Here is a 23,548-nt window from a genome sequence, read left to right on the forward strand (position 1 = left end):
TGACCTAACTCTTAGGCTATAAGATATAAAAAATAAAGCCTATAGTAGAGTGTTCAAATTAATTAAAGGTAAGACCCACTACCGTAGCTAGTGGGCCACATTGTATTACAATGAAGTCGCACCCTATAGAATCATTTGATCACAGATAATCACAATTTCTTCAAAGAGCTACTAGGAAGAAACCTGTTTCAAAAGCTTCCTATCAAACTTCCTTGTCATGACTACTTATTCAATAATGCATAAATGACTTCTTTTTAAGACAATTATACCCTTATTTGTTTGATAAAATAACAAAATTACTATCTTATAAAAGGTTCACTTGGCAATATTAGGGGAGATGTTTGTAAATTGCAACAACCCTAACACAAGTTTGTCCTTATATAATTTCTACTTCATGAAGTGGACTCGCATAAAAATCCACTGTTCATTGTTTTGTGAAAGGCTGAGATCCAAAAACAAAAGGGTTCTTTGCTGTCTCTCTTAAGTGGAGCACAAACCTATAAATAAGGAAAATTTAACTTAGTGGTGTAAGGAAAATCAAATAATTTGATCGCGAGAGGCTCTTATTATTGTTAGGAGAATGGGCCCAGTTGTATTGAATATTGGAAAGGAGATACCCGTGACCTTGAGTCCCATCTTTATCCGACCGTTTCAGGATTGGGTCGCATTCAAATTTTAAAAATCTTTTTCCTTTCCAAACTTTTCTTAGTGTTGTTGAATTATTCAGCATTTTTTAAAGTTTAAAATGGGAGATCAAATAAAAAAAATTTCAGAGAATTTTGTAAGTAATGTTTGAGGAATAGATCCAGTGCCGGTTTTGTGATTAATTTTGTATCGAAATATTTCATCCCATCGTGGCTATGATACCGCTAGAACGACGATACCGCTAGAACGACATTTTTTCTGGCATTTTTAAATGAATATTTTCATTCTTTTGTCACCTGAGATCCAAGCACAAGAAAAAGGAGTTTTACCGGCGACCATGTATATCTGCTGGTGAAACATACACTGGCGGATCAGAGACGGTCTGATAACCGCCAGAAATACCACTGTCCCTAAGGCTCTGTTTGGCTGTTTAAGCATTTTTTTGGGAGAGTAAAGTCCATGGAGGGGGGCAGGATCATGGTTTAAAATTTTGGTTTCGGTACCAGTTTCGGACTCTGAAATTTCAAATTTTTGGTCGAAATCTCGGTAAAATATTAAAATAATAATAAAAAAGGTTTTTTGGGAGATTTCGGTGTCGGTCTCCACTGAAATTCGAAATTTCGGATTTCAGTCGAAATCTAAAACCATGGGCAGGATTTTAAAACCCCGGTAAAGCCAAGTAAAGTCCCTGTTTGGATGCAAAGTTAACTAGGGGGAACATTTTTGCAACACGCGTCTCTCCACTTTCACAAAAATGTTTAATATGCTTGGGTACATATAGAGAAACTTAAAGTATTTAATACATCTTCATCCTCATCTTTCCCACTTGGGATTTAATCCTGTATCCCAACCGATACAACAGGAACTATAGGAATGACTCGAATGAAGAAAAGACATCTAAAACTTGTCATGTGACTTTGATAAAAAGTACACTCGAGAGGGAAACTCTAGCATCCGAGTTGGCAAATGCTTCACTCCTTTCCTCAAACAGTGTAATAAACCGCATAAAAGCCTGCAAAGAAGCGAATAAAAAAGGCGTTGGATAAAGCAGAAAATACCACCTGAGCCATTAATCATCCTGTAGATGAGAAAAAGAAGAGGAACTACCCTTACAAAAATTAGTGTTAGATAAAGCAGAAACAGAAATTCAAATAAGACAACAGACCTCTTGCCAAGCATAGTAAACATTTTTGCAACAAGTGTGTCTCTCCATCCTCTGAGAACTACAGCTTAGAATATTATCCGATTCCCTACAAAATAATTAATCACAAGATAAGAAAAAAATGGGAAAAACCCAAAAGGAGTAAAATTATATTATGGGAGTGGTTAACAGAGATATGGAGAAAAGGCAGAAGCAGGAAACTTAAAGGGTCCTTTTTAGAGCAAGAGGAAGAAGAGAAACATTGGAAAGTGATGTTACACAACCAATTAATGGAAAAAGAGAAATGAAAAAACAAAAGAGGAAGGGATTCTCTGTCTAATGACAGATAGGCATCAAATTGATAAGGGTACATTGAGAATCCTCACTATCATCGGAGGAGTGATCCAAGTAATAATCACACGACAAGAAAAAGGCGAAAACCCAGACTAAGAACAATCATATAATGCATGTAGATAACAGAGATATCAGTACAACAGAAATTGACAGTGGATGTAAAGTTTTTTTTTTGATGAGTAAGCTGGGGTTAGGCAGGACCCCGACCAGATATATTAAAAGAAAAAAAAAATGATTACAATGAAGGGGCAGCAAAGGCACTAACCAAAAAAACGAAAAGAACAAGGACAGCCATCAAGTACAGGCTAAAAGACAACAAATACATCCGAATTAACCTAAAACCATCTATCTGGGAGAGCTTGAAAAGGAACTGATTGAGCCGACGGCATTGAAGACGAGAATCCTCTAACGTGGCATATATAAAAAGAGAGGATCAGCTACCATGTTTCAGTCTCATATACCTCTCCCCCTCTCTATCAGAGTTTAAAATCTGTAAGAGAGGCAGGGGAAAGAGGAGAGATGATGTGCTTGGATAAGTAATCTGCAGCCGCATTTCCTTCCTTCCAAATGTGCTTGATCTGCCAAGAATGAAAGCTTTGGAGAATGCCAAGAATATGCTTAATGAAGTTCACTTTGCGCCATGGGGTGTTAGACTTTCCCGAGAGAATATCTACCGCAAAGGAAGAATCTGATTCAATCCACAATGAGCTGATCCCCAAACTATTAGCAAGCAGCACACCTGTGTTGATAGCCAAGAGTTCCAACTCGTAAATCTCTTCCTTAGGGACAACGATGGAGAAGGCTGACATCACCATACCTAGCTGATCTCTGATCAGACCTCCGATGCTACCCCCGACGTGAGTGAGGGAAGCATCAGTGTTGAGCTTGAATTTGGAATTGGGAGGTTTCTCCCAAGAGCAGAATTTTTGGGAAGATAAAACTGGGGCAAGTTTGTAACCTAAGTTCAAAGCTATCCGCTGATTTTTATCATTGTCGTCATCCCTAGCATTAGAGAGCTGCAATTTTGCTTTGACAAACAGCAAGATATCTTCCAATATCCTTGACTTGTGATTGCGTTTATTTTCGAAAATTCTTGAGTTTCTTTCCTGCCAAATTCGGTAAATAGTCGCATTGAAACCAACCTTTAGAGCAAAGCTTGCTTGCCCCAATCCTGAAATATTCGTTCTCAGCCACTTTACAGTGGATGTAAAGTTAAAGGGCAATTTCTGGTACTAAAAAGATTATGGCAGAGGGTAGGTGTTTCTCCAATTTTGTTGCAACAGTTATGACAAATTAAGATTGGTTTGAATCTTTTGAGGTCTTTTGACATACACATGGTTCCAAACTCTTCCAAACAGTAAGCTTTTAATTTCAAACCTAAGTTTGGCCTGCTGTGATATTCCTCCAATTTCATAAACTTGGGGATCTTGTGTCACATGCATTGGATCAGAGTCTAAGACAAATATGAAAATCACTCATTAGCCCATTATCCACGTTGATTATGGTGAAACGAAGTGATGTGATAATCACTAATAACTCTTATTCATGCCCTGCAGGGAGTATGTACACAAGGGGACTGATATCCACCGGCTATGTTTTGGTAATGGGACAAAAATGGCCTTATTTTACATGTTTTAAGCAGCTGTGAAAGGCTATTATAATTCCCCAAAACTGTCAGCAGCCAATAATCCGAGGCCAATTATAGCAGGAAAAGTTCAAAATATGAGAACCTTAACAAAGCCGGTGGATACGTAACATACGGACGGGCCAATTAAGGTTCTCATATTTTAAAGATTAAGGTCGTGCCAATTAACAAAGCTGGCCCTGAATGCAAAATCTAAATGCATACTTTACATGACCTAATCATAGTCTAACAACTAGATCAAGTTCATTTTTTAGCAGGTGGTGCTAAGAATGGGGTTTTCCCGGATTAAATAACAGACAGCTTCAATTTGAATCTAACAAAAACGTCTACACTCTGCATTTTTATCCAGAGAAGAATACTAGATACTTTAATAAAAAGTTGAAGCAAAAAAGTATGAAAAACAGAGGATTTTCTGTTGTAGATACCTTAGAAAGAAGACCATCCTTTGCAAGCTTATAGTTTCTGTCTCTGTGGTTCTTTGCCACTATAGGGTCGTCAGCCCAAAATATATGCCACTTGGCCCAATCCAGTCTTATCATATGGAGTCTCATCAAATGTAGTCAAAGTAAACATAGACACAAACAAAAGAAAAAGTCCAGTACAATGCAAGGATATAAATAGGGCAGTGATAAATCGACTCCCCAAATGGATAAATCGACTCCCTATGTGTCTCTCTCTCTCCTCTTTCTCTCTCTAACCTAGAGGAGAGAGAAAGACACATGGGGAGTCGATTTATCAATTTGGGGAGTGGATTTATCACTCCCCTATATATAGTGTATAAATCAACTCTAAAACTGAAATAAACGAACATAAACAAAGACTGGCTCAAGTGTCGCAAGCTAATCGAATTTGTAAAAACAATAAATTGATAAAGGTTATTTAATGAATAAATTAGTAAACAAGTTAATAAAAGTCTAATCATGTATAAATAAAACTTTGATGGGTCATTTACTTACCAAGAAGGAAGGCCAAGCGACAGGAACCCCTTCCCTCCATCTCATTTTGTCCATTCTTCCTTCCTCAAGGTGATGCCTACATTGTCCACAGAATTTTCTATGGCGGTAATTCTAATATCCTTTGTCACTGTCATACCAATCACCCTCTCGTCCAGCCATGAATCCAACATGCACCAATTAAAGAACCAGAAAGGGGAGTTCCACTATTGGTTTGAAAAACTTCTAGGACGCAAACCAGTTTCCATCACCAATTCCTCTCTCCGTCTCGAAGCGTCAGCTAAATCTTATGGATTAGAGAGTATGAAGTGGGAATGAAGATGAGATACAAGGATTGACTCTTATCCCTTGCCCGATTGTTTTGGATGCTCTCAGTAGTCCATTTATTACACCAAGTGCTATAAATTGACACATAAGATTTTTTTTTTGACGGGCATGATATAGTGGTATACAACATTAAAAATTCTTAGGAATATGTTAGGAATATTCCTTGCTATCCATAATGTGCCACACATGTGCACAACTTAAATGGAAGCGTTCTTGGTCAAACCGTATCAACAGATGTAGAAAATTGGATATATAAATATTCTGATTCTTTTCCTTAGCTAGTTAATCAATTCCCTCAATCAAGCCAATCAATCAAGGCAATCAAGGGATATACAAATGTAAAGTTCATTCTATTTCTTCTTCTTCCCAAGCAATGAAAAGTTAACGGTTTTCCACCAAAATTCTCTTATCCATTGATGTATTTCCGTCATTGACGCACTTCCGTCTGGCTTTTTCTTATCCATTGACGCATTCCCGTCAATGGCGCACTTCCGCCAAACAATTATTCCCTGATTATTATTTTTTTGGTCTTGCATCTCTAATAGCACTTTAGTTTTCCAATCGATGCATTTCCGTCAAGCTACCATTGTCCGACGTTTCTGCTGTTATTTTTCCGACATTCAGCATTTTCATATCAATTTTCTACTATGGCTGAAGTATCAGAGTCTATTGTTAGTCTTCCCGTCATTCGTACCACAGATTCGACGATAGATACTAATCCTCTGTATCTACATCACTCGGACAACCCAGGTACTGCTCTTGTGTCTCAACCCCTCAATGGAGACAACTATGCATCTTGGAGCCGTGCCATGAGCGTGGCACTAAGTGCGAAAAACAAAACAGGTTTCATAGATGGGTCTATTCCCAAACCTGATACTTCCTCTCCAAGCTATCCGCTTTGGTTTCGTTGCAACAATATGGTTTTATCTTGGCTCCGCAATACCATTACCACTGATTTGGCTCATAGTGTGATTTACACTGACTCTGCATATGAAGTCTGGACGGACCTTAAGGAGAGGTTTTCTCAAAGCAACGGTCCACGCATTTTTCAGAATAAAAAATCGATTTCTACCCATTTTCAAGAGCAAACATCTGTTGCAGTTTATTTTAACAAACTGAAAAGCTACTGGGATGAACTCAAGTTCTACATCTCTTTACCAACATGTAGTTGTGGTGCGCTTAAAGCTATCTCTGAATACGAGCAACGGGAAAAAATCATGCAGTTTCTCATGGGACTCAATGAATCTTACACTTCCGTTCGAGGACAAATCCTTCTTATGAATCCGCTGCCCTCTTTAAATAGAGTCTATTCTCTCGTTCTTCAAGAAGAGAAACAACGTGAAATTACTACATCACCTATCACTGAAGCCGCGGCTCTCCTTGCTAATGCTGCAAACCGATCCACCACTAATCGTCCAGATCGTCCCACCTGCGAACATTGTGGCTGGGTTGGACATACCAAAGCCCGCTGCTACAAATTGATTGGTTATCCACCAGGACACCGTCTTCACAAATCAGGTCGTGCTCCATCAAAGCAAGGTTCCGGCAATAACGATGCTACTCGTGGTTTCCAAAAGGATAAAAAACCTCCTGAATGCAATCAGTCCATGGGGCCTTCTTTCACTCACGACCAATTTAATGAAATTCTCTCATTACTCCATAGTGGTAAATCACAGCCCACAGCAAACTTTGCAGGTAAATCTATTTGTTGCACTTCCAATTCCGATCCTCATTCATGGATTATTGATACGGGTGCCAGCGACCACATGATTTCTTCTCCTACGTTATTGCACTCTTCCTCCATAAATACTTCATCACTGCCTGTTAACTTGCCAAATGGTACCGTTGCACCCATTTCACACATTGGTTCTGCGCATCTCAATTCTCACATGCACCTTGATAATGTTTTGTGTGGCCCTTCATTTAAATTCAACCTTCTCTCCGTTAGTAAATTGACTCGCTCCCTCAATTGTTCAGTGACTTTCTTCTCTTACTTTTGTATTTTTCAGGACCTGGCAACGAAGAAGACGATTGGACTGGGTAAAGAAAATGGTGGCCTCTACCACTTCTCCACGACTTCGGCTCATGCACTTTCAGCATCCAACTGCATCCACCCGGATGTTTGGCATCGCCGACTTGGCCATCCTTCGAATAAAACTCTTCATAAGTTATTAACCATTGTTTCTGATATTTCTTTTAATGACTCATGTACTTGTGAGATTTGCCCTTTACCAAAACAAACTCGTTTACCATTTCTAAGGAGTACTATTTCTTCTACTAAGCCTTTTTGCTTAATTCATTGTGATATTTGGGGTGGGTATACTACACCTTCTCATTCAGGTGCGCATCATTTTTTAACTATTGTGGATGACTTTACACGATGCACTTGGGTTTATCTCATGAAGTTTAAATCTGAAACCCAATCCTTCTTTGCCTTAGTATAAACTCAATTTAATTGTAAAGTTCAATCTATAAGGACTGATAATGGATCTGAATTCCTATCCATGTCATCCTTCTTTAAACAAAACAGTGTTTATCACCAACATAGTTGTGTTGCCACACCGCAACAAAATGGCGTTGTAGAACGTAAACACCGTCATATTCTTGAGATTGCGCTTGCCTTACGCTTTCAAGCCAACTTACCTATCACTTTTTGGGGTGAATGTATTCTCACTGCCACTTATATCATTAATCGCATGCCTACACATATTCTTTTGGGCAAAACACCGTATGAAGTCCTCTTTAACAAACAACCTTCTTACTCACATTTGCGCATGTTTGGATGCCTGTGTTTTGCCTCTAATACCGACCCCCATCGGAATAAATTTGATGCACGTGACCGAAAATGCATTTTTGTAGGTTATCCTCATGGCCAAAAAGCTTGTCATGTGTATGATCTCACCACTCATCAAATCTTTTCAAGTCGTGATGTGATCTTCCATGAGACCACATTTCCTTTTTCTTCCTCAGTACCCATTCCTCCAAATTCAACTAGTCCCCCTCCATCTTTACCTATACCTACACCAGATTTTATTTCACCTCCGCCATTGCAAGCCCATACCCATGGCGTGCCTCTCACAGAACCAACACCTATAGACCATGTTTCAAACTCTACACCACCCACTACCAATGATGTGCTTCTCACAGAACCAACACCTACATCTCCCATCAATCCTTCTACACTAGCACCTGTCCCTACGGTTTCTATGCCATCTTCACCAGTTCTTCCCCTTTCTAAACGATCTCGAAAACCATCTATATGGCTGCATGACTATCATTGCTCAATTTCCACATCTTCTAGCTCCTCTCCTTCGTTTATTCCGTCGCCAGTCCCCACCAAAGGTACTCGTTTTCAATTGTCTCATTTTATATCTTATGACCGTTTCTCCTCTGCTCATCGTGCCTTTATTGCAGCAATTTCTCCAATCTTGGAACCTACTTCTTTCGCTGAGGCTGTGCAGGATCCTAATTGGGGTAATGCTATGGACAATGAGCTTCATGCTCTTGAAAGGAATGGCACTTGGACCATCATCCCCTTACCATCGGATAAATATCCTATAGGATGCAAATGGGTCTACAAAGTAAAGTATCGTTCTGATGGTAGCATTGAACGATATAAGGCCCGTCTTGTAGCTAAAGGCTATGCTCAAACAATTGGCCTAGATTACCATGAGACATTCGCACCTGTTGCCAAATTGGTTACCGTCAGATGTCTTCTTGCCGTTGCCTCCATTCGTCATTGGCCGCTCCACCAATTGGATGTCCACAATGCATTTTTACACGGTGATCTCGACGAAGAAGTCTACATGACCCTTCCACCTGGCCATCCTCGACAGGGGGACAAAGTTGTTTGTCGGCTTAAAAAATCGCTTTATGGACTCAAACAGGCATCTCAAAATTGGTTCTCAAAATTCTCATATGTTGTTTGAGCCGCGGGTTATACACAGTCTAAGGCAGATTATTCCTTATTTACTCGTTCTCATGGCACTTCCTTTACGGCCGTTCTGGTATATGTTGATGACATCATTGTCACCGGTAATGATGATAATGCTATTGTTACTCTTAAAACTTTCCTACACAAGCACTTTCACATTAAGGATCTTGGCCCACTTAAGTGTTTTTTGGGGATCGAAGTTGCACGTTCCCGCCGTGGAATTGCTATCTCCCAACGTAAATATACCCGTGAAATACTTGATGAGATGGGTCTTCTTGGTGCACGGCCCTCAGACTTCCCAATGGAACAAATCTTGCAGCTCACTTCCGATAATGGGGACCTTCTTCGTGACCCCACGGTTTATCAGCGTCTTGTGGGTCATCTCATATATCTTACCATTACTCGGCCAGATATTGTGTATTCTGTTCATATCCTTAGTCAATTCATGCATGAACCTCTGAAGCCTCATCTTGATGCTGCTATGCGTGTTCTTCGCTATTTAAAGCGTTCCCCTGGCCAAGGACCACTCTTACCATCTACTACTTCACTTCAGCTAAAGAGATTTTGTGACTCTGATTGGGGTAGTTGTTCGGAAACTCGTCGTTCCACCACTGGCTACTGTACGATGCTGGGAGATTCCCCACTTTCTTGGAAGACAAAGAAACAAAACACTGTATCTCGATCTTCCGCAGAGGCAGAATACCGCGCCATGGCTACTGCCAGTTGCGAACTCACTTGGCTGCTCTACCTTCTACGCGATTTGGGAGTTCCGCATTCGCCCCCTTCCATACTTTTCTGCGACAATCAAGCTTGTTTACATATAGCCGCCAATCCAGTTTTTCATGAAAGAATGAAGCATATCGAGCTTGACTGTCATCTCATTCGTGAGAAAATTCAAAAAGGTTTAATTCGCACCAATTACATTCCCACTACACAACAAATTGTGGACTTTTTACCAAGCCCCTTGGAAGAGCACAATTTCATCATCTTGTTTGCAAGCTGGGTGCTCACGACATTCACACTCACACGCCAACTTGAGGGGGAGTGTTAGGAATATTCCTTGCTTTCCATAATGTGCCACACGCTTTCTTGGTCAAACCGTATCAACAGATGTAGAAAATTGGATATATAAATATTTTGATTCTTTTCCTTAGCTAGTTAATCAATTCCCTCGATCAAGCCAATCAATCAAGGGATATACAAATGTAAAGTTCATTCTATTTATTCTTCTTCCCAAGCAATGAAAAGTGAACGGTTTTCCACCAAAATTTTCAAAAATCCAAATAAAAGACATCATATTCTCGTTATAGTTACAAAATCTGTACAACTCCAACAAGTCATAAATCATTTGAACAAACTGATTGACATATCCGAACCCTACGATATCCTGTCAATTTGACAATCAGAACCATAGGCAATCATCCAAGGTGGAAGCCAGTCCATACCAATTAAAAAGAAGTGATTGAATAAACCCTAATTTACTGACTGAAGCAAAACATCAAACCCTAATTTCTCCCACCAAGATAAAAAGAAAATGTCAAGAAGATGAAAATTCTACCCATAATCGATGAGACATGGACTTGGCAAAAGAAAAGGAGTCTTAAAGTTCAATATATGCTGGGACCCTATGCATAGGCTTGCCAGCATATTGTGGGACCTGCCCTATCAAAACATGGAAATTTGCTAGGGACCATTACATAAGGCATTTCACGGACGGGCTGTTGCATGAGAGAGCAGCCACATGAGATAAAGTAACTGAATAAGACAAAATCTATTTCTAAGTGAGCTTATGTGGCTGCTCTCTCATGCAACAGCTGGTCCACGAAATGCCTCTTGCAATGGTCCCGAGCAGATCCCCAAAACATGAGGTAAACCAATGCATGAGCTTGATTTGAGTTAGCCCCACGGGTTTGAGTTGAGTTGGTGAGACCAACCTTGTCAAAACATTAAAATGGTGGTCCCACCTTATGATTGTTTTGAGCTGAGCTGGTGGGACCCACCTATCAAAACATATAGGTGAGTATCACATGTATTTCGGTCGTTTTGCAAGGTAATTTTCGTCTTTTGACAGATACGGACATTTTGGTCTCTGTGGGAGTCAGAAAAATCAATCATGGGTATTTTGGTCACAAAACTATGGCATGACTTGTTTTGCAAAATTCACCCAAATGTGATGAGTCTACTTGCAGACTTCTTCACTTCTTCAGCAAAAACCCCTTTTTGCTGCTTCTTTTTTTCTAAATGGCAAAACCAACCTCCGTATTCCATTTGAGCGTGTAAGGATGTGCTTGGTTCCGTTGTCAGTTTCAGTTTTGGTGGTAGCACTTTAGTCACAGTAAGGGCATAATTTGAGAATCGACTTTTGCCCTATAAAGAAGATCAGTTTCTTGAATTTCTTGCCACTAGATTGGGTCTTCTTTTGCCCTATAAAGAAGATCAGTTTCTGTGTTGAGAGTCACAGAGAAGAGCAGAAGAGTCGCATGAATGCGCTTAGTCAAACTTGGTTTGCGACACCTGTTTCTCCAAATCATTACAAATGCGTGAGAGAAAATGAAATTTCCATTTCTTTTTTCCCAAACCATTCTCCCCTTTCGGCCCTTGGGTTGGGGAGAATGGTTTCCAGTATTCGTAAATTTTAATACATAAAAAGAAAGGGATTTGCTAGGGACGACACCCAGAAGACATTTCACGGATGGGCTGTTGCATGCGAGAGCAGCCTATTCATTTAATTTATCTGAGGTGCCTGCTCTAGCATGTAATAACCCATTAGCAAAATGCCTTCTGCATTGCAAATCCACATAAAAATGATAAAAAGGAATCAAATATCATATTTTCCCATTTTATCTTGGGCATTGATTTCAGCACAACCATATTTTGATATTTTCACAAACCATCTTGTCATTTGATATTTAAAGAGGTGTCAAAAGGTTGGAGTGAAAAATGGACAGACATTGTGTGTCCATGTTTCTGCCCATTTTTCCCTCCATAAATGGCAGGGTTAGGATGATCCTATAGGGCTAATTTTTGGTATACACCCTATCCATGAAAGGGCCTTCCAAATGAATGCTTTGGATCCCCAAAAAATGTGGGTCACATGTGTTTTTGAGCATGTGCTTAGAAATACTCTCTCTCTCTCTCTCTCTCTCTCTCTCTCTCTCTCTCTCTCTATATATATATATATATATATATATATATATATATATATATATATATATATATAGAAAGAGAGAGAGAGAACGGTTTCTACACACAAGTGTAGATAAGTTATCTACACACTAGCTTAAAATATAGTGGAGGGCATATTGTTTGGGTGATCCAAACCATTCATTTGATTGGCCCTCACATAACTAGGGTGTCCACAAAAAATCAGCTCCATAGGATCATCCCAACCCTACGATTTGTGGAGGTAAAATGGACGTGTATAAACCTTCACAAATCTGTCCATTTTTTGCCTCCATGGTTCAAAGGGTTAGGATGACCTTATGAGCTGATTTTTTGTGGACACCCTATCAATGTGAGGGCCAATCAAATGAATGGTTTGGATCACCCAAACAATGTGGGCCTCCACTGTATTTTAAGCTAGTGTGTAGATAACTTATCTACACTTGAGTGTAGAAACCGTTTTCTCATATATATATATATATATATATATATATATATATATATATATATATATGAGGAAAGTGTTTCTAGTCCGGCCGACTAGAGATCATTCTCTAGTCCGGCCGACTAGAGATCATTCTCTAGTCCGCCGACCAACAACACATGGGTTCCACATATTGGGTGATGCAAAGCATTCATTTGATGGGGCCTGACATAGAGACGGTGTCCCCAAGAAATTAGCTTCATAGGATCATCCCAACCCTATGATTTGTGGAGCTTAAAATGGACGGCTATAAACCGCCACAAATCTGTCCATTTTTTAACTCCACAAATCAAAGGGTTAAAAAGATCCTATGAAGCTGAATTTTTGTGGACATCCTATCTATGATGAGGCCTATCAAATGAATGCTTTAGATCACCACATATGTGGGACCCATGTGTTTTTGGGTGGTGGACTAGAGAATGATCTCTAATCGGCCGGACTAGAAACACTTTCCTCTCTCTATATATATATATATATATATATATATATATATATATATATATATATATATATATATATATATGAGAATAGAGTTCCTAAGGTGTCACCTCATATAGCTTATATGAGGTGGCGCTTAAAAACATAAGGAGCCTACTTTGTTTGGATGATCCAAAGCATTCATTTGATAAGCCCTCACATAGATAGGGTGTGCCCAAAAAATGAACTTCATAGGATCATCCTAACCCTTCCATTTGTGAAGGTTGAAATGGATGGGTATAAACCTCCACAAATTTGCTTATTTTTAACCGAAACCGAATCGAAACCGATCAAGTTCGGTTCTTATTCAGTTCGGTTCTATGGTTTAGTGGTTCGGTTCTGATTCCCAATTTTAGAACTGAGCTATATTGGCTCAGTTCTTAGCATACCCCAAAACCAAACCATGTCCCACCCTACTCACTAATCTATGATGAACACCACCTACGCTTTTCTTGGAGACTTGGAGAGCTAAGATGTGCCCAGCTCAGATGGCAGAGTCCTCAAGCAAGGTTTTAAATTTTGGTTTCGGTATCCATTTTGGACTGCACCGTTTTAAATTTCGGTTTCAGTATCCATTTTGGACTGCACCGAAATCCGAAATTTGGTACTTTGTCTCAAAATTGTAACTCTTCGAAATTTCGGACTGAAGTTACAGAAATTTCCGAAATTTATTACAAAATTTTGGCAGAAAATTGGAATTTCGTGAAATTTTGGTTTCGGTCCCCACCGATTTTCAGATTTCGGCCGAAATTTAAAACCATGTCCTCAAGACACACAAGTGTTTGCCAATATGCCAATTTGTTTTTGTCTATCACAGGCAGCAACGCCCGATAGACTGATTAAGTGATTAGGACAATTTGATATAGTGGGGCCACCGCCTGAGCTGAAAAGTCTTGCGCTTGTACAATCTTAATTGTGCCATCGATAGAAATTATGCCAATAAATGTGGGACCCTTTTCTACTTTTTCTTGGAGGACGGGCCAAAATAGACGCCATGTGATGATGAGGAGAAATTATATGGTGGCCGGCCGTGCATGTATTCCAAACTATCCATTTCTCAGTACTGATGTGGAATTGTGGATACCGAAAATCTTCTCCTTTCGATGATCCTAACCCTTCGTTTTTTGTAGGTTTAAAATTGACGGCACTATATAAAACCTCCATGACAGGAGAGGGTTAGGATCATCCTACAGAGAAGATTTTCTGGGCAGACCCTATCCACATCAGTACCAACAAATGAATGGTTCGGATCACCCAAAAATGCGGGTCCCACTTTCTTTTTGGGGAGTTCACGTGGTAGCCCACGAACCGAGACCGTTGATTTTATGGACAACCACTAGTATCATTCCTTGCCTTCAGTTCGATGAAGGTGAGATGATCTTACACCGTTGGTCAATACCTTATTAAGAAAGGCTGAAACCAAGAATGTTGAACAAACTTCAGGAAGAAAAGTAGTAGAAAAACCAAACGCACGGTTGGCTTTTTCCTGAGTGGCATTATAGAAGATTTTCACAAAATAATACCCTTTTAAAGAAGTCTGGTTGGAGCCTTCGAGCACAACTTACTTCTTACTTCTTAGTAGCCACCTTAGATGAATTAAATGAATAAGACAAAATCTGCTGATAAGTGAGCATGTGTGGCTGCTCTCACATGCAACAGCCAGCCCGTGAAATGACTTTCTTCAATGGTCCCTAGTAAATCTGTTCTTAGAGTTTCAGTTAATGTAGTGAGGAATACCAAAATGGGTAAGCAAGAGAACCACGATTTGTTACTAAAAGGCCAAGGAGACGAGTAGCCTCCTCTCGCTAAAGTATTTTCCCTTTTCCCCTGTATTCTCTCTCTCTCTCCTCGCCTTTTTTATTTTCTTCTTCTTCTCTCTCTCGATCCCTCCCGATCCGCGGAAATCCTTTGTTGCAGAGATCTGATGTCCAACAGAGCAATGGAGAGCTTGGAATAAAAAGCTTCGAATCTTCAGCAATGGCACCGGCTCCCTTCTACAAGCATGCGAATCCAGTAAGTTCCTCTTCCTTCTTCCTCACACCATCTCCCCCTTATCCTCCTGATAAAATCCGCACCCTCTCCAAAGCGCAAATGCGATTAGAGAAGATCATAGAGATCATCACCTCCAGTCGCTCCGATTTCTCGAAAGGATCATCATCGCCGAAAAATCGGCAATACCGTGGGTCGAAATCGGAGGCCGAAGGTTCGAAAGTACCGGAAAGGGATTTTCTTTCAGGACTGGAGATCGATTTGAATCTGAGGTTAGCTCTTCTGCCAGAGATTCGAGAAACAGAGAATCGATCAGTGGAGAGAGGTTTAAATATGTGTAGTGGCGTGGGAGAAACTGACGAGAAGGTAAGCGAGATTGTTTTGAGTTCGTCGATGAAGAGATCCGAAGGCGAATGTGATCTGAAAGAGGTCGAAAATCTGCCGGAAAATTTCACGGCCACGGTAGGAAAGCTAGAAAGAGAAGAGGAGGAAGACGTGGTAAATGTAGAAGAAGAAGGAATGGAATTTTCTAACATCGAGAATCTTCAGGAAAAAACGAGTCGAGACTGTGAAACCGATAAAAATCAAATCGGAGAAGCTCTTGATGGAGAAGAAAGCGATTCAAACCCTATCATCTCATACAAACAAGAAGAAGAAGAAGAAGAAGAAGAAGAAGAAGAGGAAAAGAGAGACTCGAAGAAAGAGAGTAGACAGGAAGGGTATTTAGGTCTTCTTCTAGAGGCAGTGCGTCAGATTTCCGGTAACTTCGAAGATGAACCTTTGCTGAGGAGTAATAAGAATCCAAGTAAAGAAGAGATTGCCGCTGAGAAGCAAACAATAACTGAAATGGAACGGATCGGCTCGAAAAGGAAGGGATTCGGGCCGTTGGATTACTACGGTGGCTTCGAAGATACGGCTCCGATCGTTCGATCAAAACGAGGGAGAAATCAAGTGCTTCCGTCTCGGTATCGGGACTCAGTACTCGATCCGTGGAAAAGGCTGTCTCGACAGAGATCGAAAATGGAATAAGGAAATTTTGTGAAAATTTCGGATTTTCCTTGCTCATAAGTATTTATATACTTTGTTTTGTCCTTCGTTTATCAGAAATGGAGGGATTTCTAAAGAATCATTTGAAGAAGTAGACGATGAAAAACACGGCGTTTGAGGATTTGAATGCTTCTTTTGTTCACGCCTGTGGGTACCAGTGACTACAAAAGGTATGTTTCTTAATCCTTTTTTACTTTCCTTAGAATTAGTGTTTTTTTTTTTTTTCTTGTTTCTATGCTAAATTATAGTAATATTTATAGCACTGTTGGGGATCATAAGGTCTCCTCTGTTTTATGTTTGCTGCTGAGTGTGCTTCAGTAACTTAAGAAATACTCTGTTTTGTCTCGGAAATAGCCTGAGTCAACTCAGATGCGGGTGCTAAAAGTTACCAGTTTTAGGACACTTTTATGCAAGTAGGAATTTGCTAGACAATTTGAAAGCCATTTCGGGGCTCACTTTTGCAGGAAAGAACAGCCACCTCATCCAGATTTTGTCTTATTCATTTGAGGTGGCTGTTCTCTAGTGAAAAAATGGACCCCTCCTTTTGGTTGCCGGGTTTTTTTTTGGTTCTTGGGATTTATGTGGGAGGAAAAAAATCCGAAGAAATTGGTGGGAAAAAAAGTCCTAGAAGTATCCCGGTAAAATAAAAATCCCATGTTTGGTTGACCGGACTATGGTTGGAAAAAAAAAAAACCTTTGTTTAGTTGCTTGAACGGTTGGGAAGAAAAAAATTCTTCTCAAGCTTATTTTTGGTTCGATGAAAAGGCAATCATGACAAGAGCGGGATTAAAAAATTCTACTGCTAAAAGGCAACCCATTTTTACTAAAACTTCTGAGTACAAAAATTTTACTGGCAACCAAAAGGAGCCGTGCATTGAAGATGGAAATCACACATTATTTGTTACTGACGATGAGGTGCATTGAAAATGTAAATCACACATTGTTTAAGAAAAATAACTCAAAAGCCATGTAAAACTCTTAATCCCTATGTAAATTTACTGTAGATTCACATTTTCAATGCACCTTAACGAAACCCTAGAATTTTTTTCTGTTTTGTAGTTGTAAACCTCTAATCCGGGGACCAAAAGAGCCTCGCCCCTTTGTTCAACGTAGAATTTGGGAACTTCAAGGGCAGTTCACGTAAGGCTATTTTGGTCAATAGAAAGATTCAGGAGATGTGTGCTCGTCTTTCTGTTTTGCGCGCTACATAATCAAGTTTTACACATGTCTTTCTCAGAAGATTCGAACCCTGAAAACTCTTTGCGTGACTGTACCATCATTTTTCTATTATGGGCATTATTTTGACCTATCTTATCCTCTACTTTGTTCAAATTACAAAATTACCCTTGTTATTTCAAACGGTTTGATAGATTAGCTTGGCTCAATATTTTCAGCCATCAAAGTGCCCATTTGCCACCCACAGCTCCCTTTTTTTTTTTTTTTTTTTACGCTCGGCAGTGCTTCCTCTCTAACAATGTTCTCGGCTGCTTTAGTAGGATTTCGGGCTTCTTTGGGTACCTCTAAAAAATATTTGTGTATCTATACTACATATTAGTTGACAATTAAATTGGAAAATAAGGGTTTCATATGCACATGCCCTTAGTTTAATTACAAACTTATAGTTGTAATTCTTTCTTGCTTTCACTCTATATGTGTATATTAAATACAATATACAACAAAAAGATATTATTTTAAGGGGATTAATGTTCTCACAACAAAAATCAACAAAACATACTAGGTTTTGTCATTTTTCTGGGATTGTAACGGAACACTGTGGAACATTACCCTTAGGCTCTGTTCACTTGTTTTCCCGGGAAAGGAAAAGAAAATGTTTCCTGAGAATCTGACGTGGCATTAGAAAAGAAATCCAGGGAATCTGTGAAGGAAAAGGTTTCCCTGGACTGTTCACTTGCGTAGGAAAAGGTTTTCAAGGAAATTGCTTGCCCTTCTTTTTGCACTAGTTTTCTCGGGAAACGACATCCGAGTGTTTTTTGTCGGAAATGAAATCCCTGGCTTTTCTATGTCATTTTTTGACTTATTGTAGAAATTCAACATGCGTAAAGCAAGTGAACACCAGAATTCTGTCTTGTCAAGGAAAAAAGAGACTGTTTTCCAGGGATTTACTTTCTCGGGAACGCAAGTGAACAGAGCCTTACGGAATTGTCTAGGCAATTTCCAACAGCAATTTCGAAGCCCCTCTTTTTATAGAGAGAAGTGCAACCACATTATGCCAAATGGCTTTATAAGAAGTTGCCTACATTCCTATCGATTATTTATTAGATAAAAAGGTGATCTGGTTACCAGGCCGCTGATATTTCTTTCCCTGTTTTGTGAATGGTAATGAATTTTTTTAATATATTGGGCTCTTCTCTTCTCCTTAGAAGAGGCCTTACCACATAGGCACATATGTAAATACAAATACAGTCCGCCCATATTTATATGAGTGCAGCCTCATATGGATATAGTCCGTATATACACATACATGGATACATCCCTTGTATCCCATATTACTGCAATCCATACATATATGAGACCTATATATACAGATACAATATGGTATGGGAAATGTTATCAGCACTACTGTATTTTGATGAGGGCACTCCCCACTTTATTCAAAGTACGGTATGGCCCGCACCATAGGATGACTCAAACTGTCCATTAGATGGGCCACAGCCTAAATAGGTCGTGCCCCAAAAATTATTTTCATAGCTTGATCCTAACACTCCGATCTATAGAGGGTTAAGATCAACCCTCTAACATTCGGAAGGGTTAGGATCAACCTATGGAAATGATTTTTGGGGCATGACCTATTTAGTATGTGGCCCATCTAATGGACGGTTTGGATCATCCTATGGTGCGGGCCATACCGTACTTTTAATAAAGCGAGGAGTGCCCTCGTCAAAATACAGTAGTGCTAATAACATTTCCCTATGGTATATATGGATAAAAAGAGGAAACCCAGTCCCTACAACTTTTTTTTATATTATTTTATTTCTTTCGAAGCACATAGGCACATAAGCCATGTTCGCTAGGTTAGTGGGTCCGTTCGTACATACTTCCGGCCTCTTGAGTTAATGTAAGCACCAACCATATTGGGATTCATCACAGTGGGAGCGATCTTTCGTTAAGGACACCAAGTTTTGCCTTGTCCCACAACTCCATGGGGCTGTTAGTACAAGGAATTTATAATCCAGGATAATAAAATCTTGGATTTTATAAACTAAAACCTTGATTTTATAAGCTAAAATCATGATTACAAAATCCTGGATTTTATAAACTAAAACCTGGATTTTACAATCCTGAAAATGTACAATCTAAGTTTTAGCTTATAAAATCCAAGTTTTGACTTATAAAATCCATGATTTTACAAGCCTGGACTATTAAATCCTTCTATACAAACGGCCAGATAAGTAATCTAGTGTTTTTATTTCATTTTTAATATTCAGTTGATAACTGGTTCATCATGCGCGATTCAAGGTACACGTCTGATCACTCAAGGTATAATCATTCGCATTATAAGATTTGATTATATCGTAAGCGTTTGATATTATATTAGATTTGACACTAATATTGATTCATACTGATCATTCTTGCAAACATACTACATGTGAAACAACCAATCATTACAAAAAGCTTAAGCTGTTAAAGTCTGTATTATTTAATCATTTATACTTCAACATTTGGATGTACATGTCGCCTCGTCTTTTAGGTTCGCGGTGTGCTTAGATTTTTAATATCAAGGAGTTGTTGGGTTTTGAACCCGGACCCTGCCTAGAGGCAATAGCTCTAACACCATGTAGGGGTGTCCATTCGGTTTTAACCGAACCGAATAGACCGAACCGAAATAACCGACCCTAATTCGGTTAGTTAAAAATGGGAACCGAAACCGAAACCGAATTTGCTTCCAACCGAAATAACCGAAACCGAATAAGTATTTCGGTTTTTCCGGTTAGTTCGGTAAAAACCGAAAAGTGAAGTTTATGACTTTGTAACAAAGGTATCAGGCATTCAGATTTCAGGCTATCAACATTGCTTTATTTTTTATAATGGCACTCCTCTCTTCCTCAGTTTATTAAAAAGTACCGTACGGCCCATACCATAGGATGATCCAAGCCGTCCATTAGATGGGCCACAGCCTAAATAGGATGTGCCCCAAGAATTATTTCCATAGGTTGATCCTAACCCTCTGATCTATAGAGGGTAGGATCAACCCTCTACATTTAGATCGGAGGATTAGGATTAACCTATGGAATTGGAGTGCTACCGGGAGCCGGAGAAGAGGAGGAGGAGGAGATCCCACCAAGAAGAGGAGGTGGAGCCATGGAGGAGATGCCACCGGAGAAGGAAGAGGAGGAGGTCCCACTGCCCGCCGGAGAAGGAAGAGGAGGTGGAGCCATGGAGGAGATGCCATCGGAAGGAACTCAAAAGCTTTGTTTGGGCAAAAATAAAAGTGGAAAACCTCATCCTCATGCCCAAATAAAACTAGAAAATCTGAAAATGGGGTGTTTCACTGTTTTGAGTCTTTTGACCATACGAATTTGAAATTGACAACCCATGGTTTGAAGGAAACCATGTGGTTTTGCTCAAAAGAAAAAGCTGTTGGTTACTTGGTTTTAATGAAAACCAGCCCATGGTTTTAAGAAACCATGTGGTTTTAGTCAAAAGTGGTCAATAGCTGTTGAAAGGCAATGATGAGTGATGCATTTTTTAATTCACTAAAAAATAAATGAGCATAGGAATGGACAGATGGGTACAAATAAAATAGCATACGGCATTCCTCCCCCATTCGGTTTTTTCGGTTCTAACCGAATTATTTTAATGAAACCGACACCGAAACCGAAAACCGAAATTTATTAGTAATAGAAACCGAAACCGAACCGAATTACCATTTAACCGAACCGAAATAACCGACTGAATTCGGTTCGGTCGGTTATTTCGGTTATAACCGTATAGTGAACAGCCCTAACACCATGTGAAACAACCAATTACTCCAAAAGCTTAAGTTGTTAGAGTTGGTACTAGAAATTTTAAGGTCAAAAAGCGCTTTTTGGGCTTAAAATTTGTTGGGAAGATTCAAAATTGAAATGCCCCTCTTGACTTTTGTGTTTTAATGTGACTTAAACCCAAGACCTAGGAGTGTGTGGAGTGGGTTTCAACTCCGATGCAAAAAAGTTTTATCACACATTGCAACTTTCAAAAGACTTTCACCTCCTTATAAGAGGTGGAGTGGAGGTAAATCTTGCAAGAGCCATTAGAATTTGTTGGGTGACCCGCATTTACATGAAACACACACGCCCGCGCAAGGCCGGGGCATGGCCCGGGTTTGGTGGGTTTGGGTTTGGGTGTTGTGAAAGAAACGTTTTGCTCTCTTAATAGGCATTTATTCCTCCTCAAGAGCCGGGTTTGGGTTTGGGTGTTGGGAGAGAAACATTTTGCTCTCATTACGGGCGTTTATTCCTCCTTCAACAATCATATTTTCTCTACAAAAGAGAAAGAAGGCAACACTATTCCATATACGAAATATACAGATTTATAGAGATTCTCCACACAACAGAAACATATACTGGTTCTTTACAAAAAGCTATTGTTTTCTCTCCTTCTATTTTGTTCCTTCTCCATTCTATTTCGTGTCTGAGCAAAGTTTCAAGGTGGTTCAAAGTGGGCTGGTCAGCGAGTGCACGTGGACTGGATCCTGTTTGGGTTGTTTTATCTTGGAGTGTCGATTCATAGATCTCAGCTGCACCATAGGGGACCGATACAATTCTTAAGGAGAGTGGCCATGTGTCACGACTCAGCCTTCCTCCATCGTCATTAAACTGATTTTCGCAAAGAGTTTTTGTCAAAATGATAAGTTCAATATGTTTTTACAAGTTTCGTTTCAATTTTGGAATTTTTAACAGCACACAAATTTTGGGTTTGAGTTGCACCAATTTAGAATCAAGTAACCAACTTCGATTCAAGTAAGCAATTTTGGGTTTGAGTAACCATTATGTGTTCAACTTGTTAAACGACCAGTTAATCCAACAGCTTAAGCTTTTGGAGAAGGCGTTATTTACTCTTTTATACTTTAACACTCCCCCTCATGTGTCACCCCTCTTTCTTTGGGTTGGCCTACACGTGGCACATGTGGCCCCACTTTAGGGTTGGCCATTGCATGTGGATTATTGACATCAAGGAGGTTTGAACTCAGGACCTTTGCTCTGATACCATGTGAAATAACCAATTACTCTAACATCTTATTGGGTTCAAACCTCCTTGATAGCAAAAATCCACATGCAGGGGCCAAACCTAAAAAAGAGGGACCCCATGTGTCACATGTAGGCTAACCCTAGAAAAAAGGGGCCACACGTGAGGGGGAGTGTTAAAGTATTAAAGATTAAATAACGCCTTCTCCAACAGCTTAAGCTATTGGAGTAGCTGGTTGTTTCACACAACTTACTTCATGTTGGTTCCAAGTAAGTCATAAACCAGTCCCTACTTGATTTCATCTTTTCCAACAATCAACAGTTAGTATTATTTAATCATTTATACTTCGACACTAGAACTACAAACACGAAGTACATCTCTTAACTAAAGACTTTTAGTGAAGATATACGCAACTTAAAAAGATGGAACGGACTGTACCTGAGAGAGAATCATCCGTAACTTTTCTTTAACAAATTAAAAATCAAGTCCAATGTGTTTGGTTTGAGCATGGAAGCATCAAATTAGAAGCCATATGAGTGAAGCTTTAGTTGTCACAGACTAGAAATGGTGCGAAAAAAAAAGAAAAAAAGAATAGGCCTGGGTCGTGAAGGATATAATTAAGTATTCCAAGAAACTTTTTGTTTAATTTCTCCACATGTGAACAACACTTTGATGGATGAGAAGTTCCAGACTTTTATTGGACGGTGGACGAAGATAATGGTTGATGGATGAAGAACGAATGGTGACTAAATCAACTTACAAATGTGTTCGTCCGGGCTAAGAAGGGATATGGATTCGAGGGTGCATGTTATGGACTAACCATCGACTGGAAGAACAAAGTTGCTTGGTTGGACACTGAAAAAGCTACAATTGGTGAGAAGGAACCTTTAGGGCTAGAAACAATCTGAGAAGTGACCGGCTAAATCTGGGTCATTTGAAAATTGGGGGTCAAAGTTGATAACATAATGACTCTTTGGCCTCGATGATAGAACAGTGTTGAGAAAACTGTTGCTGTTAGCTAGGGTGTAATGATACTGAGAAGTCCAAATTTGCCGAAGGGTCATTACAAATTGACCATGTCACGGGTTTTCTGAAACCGTGTTGACTGCACGGGCAAAGGCTATTTTGATGGCAAAAATACGGCAATGAGCTCTAATTTCTTTCTCTTTAATTTACTAACAAAAATAGTAATGTAGGGTATGGC

At 39.6% G+C, this 23,548-nt stretch overlaps 1 protein-coding gene across 1 annotated transcript; it reads left to right on the top strand.

The window, feature by feature from the left end:
* The first annotated feature begins 5,704 nt into the window (after nucleotides 1–5,704).
* On the top strand, nucleotides 5,705–10,050 carry LOC143876374 (uncharacterized). The gene is made up of 6 exons (XM_077378082.1): nucleotides 5,705–6,033; nucleotides 6,151–6,969; nucleotides 7,075–7,273; nucleotides 7,925–8,917; nucleotides 8,996–9,349; nucleotides 9,605–10,050. The coding sequence occupies exons 1-6, from the start codon at nucleotides 5,713–5,715 to the stop codon at nucleotides 10,048–10,050; spliced, it is 3,132 nt and encodes a 1,043-aa protein (XP_077234197.1). The 5' UTR covers nucleotides 5,705–5,712.
* The last annotated feature ends 13,498 nt before the right edge of the window (nucleotides 10,051–23,548 follow it).

Source organism: Tasmannia lanceolata, unplaced genomic scaffold (assembly GCF_043159265.1).
Source record: "Tasmannia lanceolata isolate RefF3 unplaced genomic scaffold, GAP_Taslan_0.1 ptg000005l, whole genome shotgun sequence".
Lineage (NCBI taxonomy): Eukaryota > Viridiplantae > Streptophyta > Magnoliopsida > Canellales > Winteraceae > Tasmannia > Tasmannia lanceolata.